Raw genomic sequence first — 10,220 nt, forward strand, 5'->3', positions numbered from 1 at the left:
ATTTTCCCAGAGGTGTGAGAGCTGGGAGAAGGGCACCTCGCTGGCAAAATCTGTCAGGAGACTTGAGTTACGCCAACGCGCCTTCCCTACAAACATCTCCCTCACCGCGTCTCTGCAATCGTATCCACGTGTGGGTATGGATGTCCATACGTGCGGCCGCCCAGCGCCTGGAGAGCAGAGCCGCCTTCCATAGGGAAAGGGAACTTCGCCCTCCGCACAGTGCGGGCAGCGCGGGGTGCACAAAGGAAGCCCCGTCCCCGAACGAAGGCCCACCGACGCCCGCCTCCCTCCGTGCCCCACGCTGCTTTGTCACTTGGCTTTAGGATTTAGCCCGTCGGTGGGGTAGGGCGTTAAAAATATCGACTAGCTGCGACCGGGCGCTTTTAGCAGAGAGCGGGGAAGGCGAAGGGAGTTCAGCTCGCCCTTTGCTGGAAAGAAGGGAGGACCGTTTAGACAGCGATTTTTTTAGCATGTTTTAATGCAGCGGAGTAACGGATTCTTTGTGTACAAAGTGGAAAGAAAATAGAAAACAAAGTCCGGGAACGAAGGAAAGAAACGCTAGGCTGGTTTTAAGACTCCCCCCGTCCCTCGGTTCAACAGAAACATTAATTTACATTAGCAATTCCGCATCTTTAAGATAAATTACACAGAGGCGTAATAGATTTAAAGCACGCCAGATTTTTTATCATTAATTGTAAATGTGCAAAATACCTGCTGGTACTTCACTTTAGAAGAATGTAATTGGCAAAAATGGGAGGCTGATGAATAGATAATAGATCCTTAACTACCAATAAACAGTAAGCACCAGCCAAGAGTATTAGGATGTGATCATAATTATTCTGCAGCCCCAGCCAATGGGAGGAGGAGAACTCAGCCCTAAAATCATCCCCGGACCCAAAGGTAATCGCGAAAATACGGACAGGGCTGGAACCGGAGGCTTTGCTCCCCTGTCCCGTCTGCGAGAGCCCGGCGTGCCCCGGCTTTGCATAATGCAACTGCCCTCCGCTTTGTTTTCCGCACCGCGCGGTGCGGGGAGCGCGGAGGAGCGAAGGGGGGAATAAATAAGTTCGGAGGAGGAGGAGGGCGACCCGTTCTCTCACCGGGACGAAACCTTTCCCAAGCGGGGCATCTCTCCCGGCCGCCCCGGGGCTGATCAAGGTAACCTCGGCGGGCCGAGAGCACCCGAGAGGTGGCAGGGAGAAGGGTGTCACCCTGCGCAGCCCTAACCCCCCCCCGCCACCCCCCCGGGAGGAGATGCGGACCCCCCACACGCACCCCGGTCCCCCCCGTACCTTGGTCGCCGGGCGGCGGCAGGGGAGGGAGGGCAGCGCGGCGGCGGAGCGGAGCGGTGCGGAGGGGAGCGGAGCGGGGCCGGTGGCTGCGCGGGGGCGGCGGCGGGCGGCGGCGGCTGCGCGGGTCCCCGCGCTCCCCCCGCGCTGGCGGGCGCGCTCCCGCCGCACTCCGATCCGCGCCGCGCCGCTCCATCCCTCCCGATGGCGCTGCCCGGCCCTCGCCTCCCCTCTGACGCACTTTAAAGAGTCTCCCCCTTCAACCTCAAGGCGAGTAATAGCGACCAATCATCAAGCCATTTACCAGGCTTCAGAGGAAGCTGTTTATGTGATCCCAGCACTAATTAGGCTCATGAACTAACAAATCGTTTGCACAACTTGTGAAGGGGCCGATCACATCCATGGATTGTCTTTGGACTTAGGGAGGGAGGGGGGGGCGACCGCCTTTTCCTTGCAGGAGGGAAACTTCTCCCAGCAACTTTTTTGTGTGTGCGTGTGCGTGTGCGTGTGTGTGTGTGCGCGGTGCGCGTGTGTGTGTGTCTCCCTTTTGGGTACCGCTGGCTGCCGCTGCCTCCTTCTCCTCCAGCCCCTGTCTATTTATGTGTGTATCTATCCCTCCTCAAGTCACTCCCTGCTGCAAACTTCCCCGGATCGCCTCCCGCGCACCAGAGAGAGCCAGGCAGAGATTTGGTCGGGGACTCTCGCCGCGGCAGCATGTTTCAGCCCACACCCAAGCGGTGTTTCACCATCGAGTCGCTGGTGGCCAAAGACAGCCCCTTGCCCGCGTCTCGCTCCGAGGATCCTATCCGGCCGGCGGCGCTCAGCTATGCCAATTCCAGCCCGATGAACCCTTTTCTCAACAGCTTCCACTCCACTGGCAGGGGGGTCTACTCCAATCCGGACTTGGTCTTTGCAGAGGCCGTCTCCCACCCGCCTAACCCGGCCGTGCCGGTCCATCCCGTGCCCCCTCCCCACGCCCTGGCCGCCCACCCGCTGCCCGCTTCGCACTCCACGCACCCGCTCTTCGCCTCGCAGCAAAGGGACCCCTCCACCTTCTACCCCTGGCTAATACACCGCTACCGGTATCTGGGCCACAGGTTCCAAGGTACGTGCAACTTTTCTTCTCCCTCCGGTCCACCCTTCCATCCTCCGGCGGCTCCCGGTCGGTCCCCGCGGCGCCGATGCGGGGGGACGGCGGCGGGCGGGCGGCCGCTGCCCGGAGCCGCGGGCTCGGCTGGGCCGAGGCTCTTTTGTGCCCCGCCGCCAAACTTGCGGAGCTGTCAGAGCCCGGGGGGCTCGGGTTTGGGTTTGCTTTGCTTCTTTTCCCGGTTTGTTTTGGTTTCCCGGGGAGGAGGGGGGCAGGCGGGAAGGCAAGGCCGGCTGGGACTTCTGCGGCTTTCTCGCCCCGATTAAAAGCAGGGAGGAAAAGGTGGATATTTTTTGTTCCGGTGGGTTAAAAGCTACGGAGGAGCCTCCGAAGGAAGCCGCTCCGCAGAGAGGGGAACGGAGGGGTGGCGAGGTTTAGGCTTCTCGGGGAAGGCGGCGGTGCTCGCCGGGCGGCCGGGGCCGGGCTGCCGGGGCCGCGGGGAGCCGCCGCCCCAAATCCGGCCGCTCCCCTTGTTAGCGGGGACGGGGGAAAAATGAAACGAACCCCGGAGAAAGGAGAAAAGAAAGAAAGAAAAAAAAAAACCCACCCCAGTCCCAGCGGCGGAGCAGCGCGGAGAGCTGGGGCTGCGGAGGAGCGCCGGGGCCGGGGGCAGAGGGGGCGATCCCGCCCGTGCGGGCAGGGAAAGGCTCCCAGCTGCCAAGCGATTAATAACCGGCTGAAGGAAAATAACCAAATCCAATGGCGCACGATCAATAAAATCCCCCTCGTTTAACCCTTTGCGACCGGCAGCGTCTTCTCCGAAGGGTGAGCCGATTTCTCCCGTAATGGGTCGAGCCCCTGCCTCTTTCGTTATACACACACACACACACACACAAAATCAGCCTCCGCTCGGAGGGATCCGATGCCTTTTTCTCTTTTTTTTTTTTTCGGTATTTTTATTTATTAATTCCGAACGAAAACAAACCACCTGCAATATCCATTTCCCGGGCCTCCTGCAGCCGAGCCGTTGCAGCCGGGTTGGAAAAGCTTCGCTTTCTCCGAAGCCAGGCGGACAGAGATACAAAATGGATTATTACCCTCTCAGAATAAAATTACAGGTTTCGCTCACCAAATTATTTGTCGCAGTCATCAGGCGATTGGTAAAGAGCGGTAGATGAAAGGCGGAAATGTCCTGGTGTTGAGCCACAGCCTGATTTCCAACACACCCTCCTCCTGCAACGATTTTTAATGCACTTACGGAGAGACACCCTCGGTGCCTTCCCCACCTTGGAAGGACCGACCCGGAGAAGCATCACAGGGCCAAGCCGGAGGGAGAGACCCACCGAAAAGCCCCGGCTGCCCCCCCCCACCCCCCGCAGCAGCTCGCAGCCGCTCCCTGGCCTCCCCGAAGTTTGTTTCTGCATTTCCCCGCCGGTTCCCGCCGCCGGGGCAGCGGGCACGGGCCCGGCAGCGGCGGGAGCCCCCGCTCCGGGGAGCAGAGCGGCAAAACCAAGGGGAGAGGGAGGAGAAAGAAAGGCCCCGGCCGGAGTTTTGGGCGAGGGAAGCGGGGAGAAGCCGGGGGAGCGGCTGCCGGCTGCCGGCCGGCCGGGGAGGGGCGGCGGGGGCTCGGCCGGGGCCGCACCGGGCCCCGCCGCCCCGCCGGGAGGCTGCAAATAGCAAACAAACAAACAAACGAGGGAAGATGCGAGGGTGCCGGTGGGCGAGGGGAAGGCGGGCAGCTGCGGGATGAAGCCGCAGACACCGCAGCCGGGCTCTGGCCAATTCTTTTGCTTTTTATTGTTTGCCGTAGTGCTCCCTTGGTTGTGTTTTAGTATTTGAGTTTCTCCCAGTCCTCTCCTTCCCCTGCTCCTTCCCGCCACCTATTAATCGAAGGAAAATTTAATTTTTAAAAAAAGGCGCTGAAAATAAAAAAAGAAACTGTAGTGAGGATTCTGCTGCGGGTAATGGGGGGAGACAAAAATTCTTGCGCTAAAAAGTCCTCTCGAGTGCGTTTGGGGAAGGTGTTTTGCTCATCTCTTGCTTTACCCTGTTGCCCAGGGAATGAAACCAGCCCGGAGAGCTTCCTATTGCACAATGCACTGGCCAGGAAACCCAAACGGATCCGTACAGCTTTCTCCCCATCCCAATTACTGAGACTGGAACATGCCTTTGAGAAGAACCATTATGTAGTAGGAGCAGAGAGAAAACAGCTGGCACACAGCCTCAGCCTCACGGAAACTCAGGTAAGGGGGAAGCGGGCAGCTGGGAAAGTGAAAGTATTGGGATTTCCTTGGGAAAACCCACCCGGCCGGGCCGGAGAGGCGGGCAAGAATAGGGGCAAATTCTGGGGGTGTTTAGGCCTCCAGACCCGAGCCGGTGGGGCGGAGTGAGGGGTCCCCCCTCGCTTGGGTGTTATAAAACCCTCTCTCCTTCGGGAGAGCCATCGCCCGTGCCCGGGTGGCGGGGCCGCGGCCGCGGGCAGCCGCGGGGCTCGGGGTCTCCCCGCAGAGCCCCGGCCGGAGCCCCAGCCCCGCCGGGAAGGGGAAGGGCGAGAGCTGCAGTCTGCAAAGGAAAAGCGGTTCTGGTCGTTTTTCTGCGGGACTGGGGTGACCCTCAGAAGGAGTTGAATGTTAGGGAAAAAGCCCCCAAAACAAAAGGCGGAGGGGAGATCCCCCCCTTTGGACCCTACGGCAGAAATACAGTTTCTCGGATGATTTTTCACTCGTTTCTAGCCCCGCGTCCGGCAGCGGGGATGTGAGGAGCCGCTTCAGGAGGGCATAAAGGTGAAAAATAAAAGCAGAGAAATTATGGACTACAAAGAATCCCCCCCCGCTCCCCCCCCCCCCCTGCTGGCTGCGGGCCAGACCCGCACCGGAGCCTATTTCGGTCGTCTGTCGGGAGGGACGATGAGCGCCGTTGCTGCTCCGGTTGTCCCCGGGAGAGGGTCTCGGTGGGGACGGAGGCCGGACACCCGTGGGGCGGCGGGGGAACGGGGGTGGGCGCGGGGTGCCCCCCGACGGCCGGGACCCACGGGCAGCGGGGCCGCTGCCAGGGCGTTTTTCACGCGGGTTTTTCCTCGTCGGAAGAAAGGCTGTTTTTTGGGGGGGGGTTGGTTGTTGTTGTTGTTGTTGTTGTTGTGTCGGGCTTTTGTTTTGTGGCCTTCCAGGAGACTCGTGGAGAGAGGGCTGCAGATGGGGATTGTCTCTGCTACAGTATGTGGCACTGTACTTAAAAAAAAAAAAAAAAAGCCAAAATACCCAGCCGCAGCCTAGTTCAAAGTTCCCAGTAAACACAGCGTTCTCTGGATGGATTAAGTTGTAACACTTTTTTTTTTTTTTTAACTCCTTTTCGTGGGGGAAGCAATAAAGAGGTTGGAGCTTTTGTTTTAAAATGTCTCCCTAACAAAACAATAAAAAGGGATCGCCACTTTTATGAGGTTCTCCGAACAAGGGACCGGTCACAGGCTTATTTCCACTGGAAAGCTGTATTTAAGGTGGTCTTTGTGCTGCTTGATTCCGAAGCTGGTTGGGGTCTTTTGTCCGGATGTCAAACCCCCAGTCCCCTACAAATGAGCTCCCTTTTGGGAGATCAGCGTGCAGAAATGAACCGTCCTCCCCTTCAATTAGCAAACTAAAAGCAAATTAAACTCACCCCTTGTTCCTCGCTCAGCTTTTTAATGGGGGACTTTTGGAGAATATGAAAATGCAGCAGAGATGTGTGTCCGGCCAGGCAGGTCTCTGTTCTGAAGAGGCAGCGAAGCGGGTTAAACCAGCTTATTAAAATGCTCCAGTTCCCTTTTCCCCCCTTGCTGGGGCCTTTATCAGGCACTTTCAGACAGAACCAGAGTTTAAACTGCTTTAAAAAAAAAAAAAAAAATGTTTACCTTTGGCCGCTACAAGAAGTGTGGCCAGCCCTGGAGATAGTTCCCAGATCAATACTATCTGTAATTAAAGCACTGAAGTCAGCTGCCGGATGGTTAAGTCAGATTTATTCGGCACTGCACAAATTCAGCGGGATATTTACGACGGCACTTGCCGCTTTCGGCTCACGACGATCGCTCCTGGACGGCGCGTCCCGGGGAGACGCTGCGGGCAGCGCCGGAGGTTTTTCATTTCGGGCCTTTTTCTTTCATTTTATTCTCTTTTCCAAGAGGGAAAGATCTCGCTCCGGCGCCCCTGGCCTGCCCCGCCGCAGCCCCGGATCGCTTCGCCGGTGGGGGAGGCCGGGGGCCGCCTCGGCGGGCGCGGGTAACGAGAGCCGCCGCTCCGGCTGCCCCGACGGCCGGGCCGGGGTGCTGCAGCCCGCCGCCGCCCCGCCACCCTTGGCTTTCCCCGCCTGCGGTGCCTGCTGCATTGCGCGGGGTTACTCCTGCGCGGAAAGTCCGCGGCCCTGCGCCAGGTGCGCAGCCGCTGCCTCCCGCCTGCGGACCCCGCACCCACGCACCGCTGCGGCTGCCCACTCCTACACGCGTGGGTCCTCTGCAAGTGCCCGGTGGGCGTGGGTCAGGGTGCCTGCACCTCTCCCGGAGGGGTTTAGGTGGTAGACGGGCCCCGGCTCCGCTCGTCCCCCTCCCGGCTGGGCAGCGGCGCAGGCAGGGCACGGTGCGGGCAGGGCACGGTGCGGGCAGGGCACGGAGCGGGCAGGGCACGGAACGGGCAGAGCACGGTGCAGGCAGAGCACGGTGCAGGCAGAGCACGGTGCAGGCAGGGCACGGAGCCCCTCGGCAGGTCCAGGGCAGCGGGCGGCGGGCAGCACCGGCGTCCGAGCAGGCGTCGGGCTAACGACCGGTGCCTTTCCTCCCGCAGGTAAAAGTATGGTTTCAGAACAGACGGACAAAGTTCAAGCGGCAAAAGTTGGAAGAGGAAGGTTCAGACTCACAACAGAAGAAAAAAGGGACTCATCACATTAACCGGTGGAGAATCGCCACCAAACAAGCCAGTCCAGAGGAAATCGACGTCACGTCGGACGATTAAAAACTGGCACTTTTTGGACTTTTCAAAGCCAGGCACCCCACCAACAGAAAGTGTTAAAGGCTCACACACACTCCCCCCCCCGGCGTGGGGGTGCGGGGAAGGGACCCGGAGATCTTCATCCAAAACGCGATTCCCGCCTGGGAGGGCAGCTGGGAGCGAGCGAGGGCCGGACCGCGACAGGTCGGGACTGCGGCACTGCCGGCACCGCTCTGGCAAGGGGGGATCTGTCAATCAAAGCCAAAACACCGGGACGAGGTGATTGACAGGTATTCCGTTTCTCGCAGTCCGCTTTTAAAAGCATAACGTCAAAAAATTGAAAAAAAAAAATCTTGGGAAAAAAAAAATCTTAAAAAGAAAAAAAAAAAGAAACACCCCCCCCAACCCAACCAGAAAAACTACCACCTTACAGGACATTTTGCACTTCACAGTTTTTTCCGTCTTTAAAAGAGAAATTTCCATAAGCAGCCAAAACCCACACCTGTTTCAGAAACTTGAATTGCATGTGAAAAGCCGTCTGGGCAAAAAAAAAAAAAAAAAAAAAAAAAGGAAAAAAAAAAAAGAAAAACGGAAAAAAATTACCCCGGTTCCTAAAGACAGAAATGAATTGTAATTTTTTTCCCTTTAAGACAGGTTCTGTGTGCTTTTTAATTTTATTTTACGAGAAATGTGCAGTCTGTAAACATTTTATGATAACTTCTGGCGTCAAAGTGTTTGTGAAAGCTAAATGAAGTAGCAGTAACAAAGCATAGTGTTCCTTCCGGACGGAGAGACACGGCGGGGCAGGGGAGGGACGGGAGGGAACGCGGGGGGAGGCTGGGGCTGGTCGTAACTTTTGCTGCCAAAAAAAAAAAAAAATTCAAATCAAATTATTCTCCCCCCCCCCCCCGCCCCCAATTGTATCCCCATTGCAAAACCGGATGATGATTATTTTTAAAGATTAATAAAGAGCAAACCCAGCGACCAGGTTTGGCGGTGGGGACACCTCCCAGGCTGGGAGGATCCAGAGAAAAGGGACTTAAAATCGCGGAGTGATTTTTTTTTTTTTTTTATTTTTTTCTAATGGCCATTTTCATTGGGGCAATTTTCAAGCACTGACCTTATAATATTTCGAGATCATAGAGCTACTAAAAAAAAGTGACAAATGTTTCCTTCATGTCTTCTATACCAGAATGTAAATATTTTTGTGTTTTGTGTTTAATTTGTTAGAATTCTAACACACTATATACTTCCAAGAAGTATGTCATTGTCAATATTTTGTCAATAAAGATTTATCAATATGCCCTAAATTTTTAAGCCATATATTTTCCCCTTCCCCCCAAATTTCTCGGAAATCGGCACTTTCCCCCCAGTTTCAGCTGCTGAACCCCTGCGGTCGGAGCCTCCGCTCCCCCGGCCGCGCCGCGCATTCCTGCGGCCAGAGCCGCGTTTTCTTAGCGAATTCACTGCCTGGTAAATAGACCTCTAAAAATAAGCCGCAGAGACCCACTTGCTGTACATAAATACCTTTTAAAAAAAAAAAAACAACAACAACAAAAAAGCAAACCACCACCACCAAACCCAGCCCTTCCCTGGTTAGAAACTCAAGTGCGAATGGGAGTGTGAAACTGGTCCGCAGCAGCCGCGCTCCGCTGAGGGAGAGGGGCTTTCCTTGGCAAAATTATCTATTTTATTTAGCGGCAGAGGACCTTTTCTTCCTTTTTTTTTTTTTTCTCCCCCTTTTTCCCGGTCTTTTAAATTCCCTCGCCAGGTCGTTGCGGTGAGGAGCGGGGTCCTGGGGGGCAGGGGCTGCGCCCCGGCTGCTGCTCTCCCCACCGCTCCCCGGGAGCGATCCTGGGCACAGGGTAAAACTCTGACATTAAAGATGTGGAGGGAGAAAAAAAAAAAAAAAAAGTTGCTCTGGGTCCTTGAGGAAACTAGCTGGTTTTCTGGGGGTACACAGTTGTTTTTTCATGCTTCATTTGCTCCTTAGCCTGATAGACTGCATTAATCAGTTTTATTTCCATTGATAGAGAAACCTCGTCTGCTCTGTTCGAGCTACAAAGAATCCTGCAAGCTTTTGTGAAAGTGCAAATCAGTTTAGGCAATTATCATACCAGGAATATGAAGGGGAAAGAGGAGGCATTGCCCAGTGGTCTCCTTTAATCTCTTAATCCGTGGATCCAGGGGGGCTAGTTGGACATAATTTAGGACAATCTGACTACCCTTTACACTGTGATAAGGCGAAGTTACAATGCATCGCGAAAATACGAGCTTTGTTAAACATCCTGCCTTGAAAAGTTAAGATTAGACATTCTGTGCACGTGTTGGCACTATCGGGTACTATGTAAATTTATTTTTTTTTAAAAAATCCGATCTTATTTTTTTTTAACATTGCTGCTTATACAATCCCGGTGACTTTCCATTCACTGGTGCTACAAATATGAGAGAGGCCCAGGCAGGGTTAGGGCGCATGTCGCAATGCAGTCCCTTCCATTTCAACCTCGGCTAACTACTTAGTGGAGCTATTCCCAAGGTAAACTTGCCTCCCCCCCCTCCCCGACCAGCCGGTGGTGCGGGTCGTGGAACCGAGCAGGGCGCAGGTTTCACCCCAACTCGCCCAAGTTGGCTTGCGCTCGGCTTCAAACCCAGGCGAATGGGCCAATGCTACACGGATCGCGGCTCCACAGCAGACTTGGGCCTTTCTAGAAATTGTTTCCCATCTTGATAAAAGACTTATTTCTGCAGGAGCCATATACTTTCCCCCCTCCTCCTTTTTTTTTTTTTTTTTTTTTAAAACCGTGAGGGAAGAGAGGGAGAGAGGGAAAAAAATTAAGCGTCCTATGTAGCGTAACAGCAATAAAATCTTCAGAGAATGCCATTAGCTTTGAAAAA

The 10,220-nt window shown here is 55.4% G+C and overlaps 1 protein-coding gene across 2 annotated transcripts; it reads left to right on the forward strand.

Annotated features, from left to right (window-relative positions):
• The first annotated feature begins 782 nt into the window (after positions 1–782).
• On the forward strand, positions 783–8,629 carry EMX2 (empty spiracles homeobox 2). Of its 2 annotated transcripts, XM_009476069.2 has the most exons (4): positions 783–1,158; positions 1,914–2,394; positions 4,435–4,619; positions 7,182–8,629. In XM_009476069.2, the coding sequence occupies exons 2-4, from the start codon at positions 2,004–2,006 to the stop codon at positions 7,347–7,349; spliced, it is 744 nt and encodes a 247-aa protein (XP_009474344.1). In that variant the 5' UTR covers positions 783–1,158; positions 1,914–2,003; the 3' UTR covers positions 7,350–8,629. The 2 variants fall into 2 exon arrangements, with proteins under 2 accessions (XP_009474344.1, XP_009474345.1); XM_009476070.2 differs by lacking the exons at positions 783–1,158; positions 4,435–4,619 and having other exon boundaries at positions 1,608–2,394.
• The last annotated feature ends 1,591 nt before the right edge of the window (positions 8,630–10,220 follow it).

This window comes from Nipponia nippon, unplaced genomic scaffold, assembly GCF_047370975.1.
Source record: "Nipponia nippon isolate SJK-2023a ecotype South Korea unplaced genomic scaffold, ASM4737097v1 scaffold_3, whole genome shotgun sequence".
NCBI lineage: Eukaryota > Metazoa > Chordata > Aves > Pelecaniformes > Threskiornithidae > Nipponia > Nipponia nippon.

Excerpts from the sequence above, each read along its gene's own strand:
- EMX2 (XM_009476069.2), top strand. The coding sequence starts at position 2,004 with ATGTTTCAGCCCACACCCAAGCGGTGTTTCACCATCGAGTCGCTGGTG. Across the intron at positions 2,395-4,434 it reads TCTGGGCCACAGGTTCCAAG|GGAATGAAACCAGCCCGGAG; the intron begins GTACGTGCAACT and ends CCTGTTGCCCAG. Across the intron at positions 4,620-7,181 it reads TCAGCCTCACGGAAACTCAG|GTAAAAGTATGGTTTCAGAA; the intron begins GTAAGGGGGAAG and ends TTCCTCCCGCAG.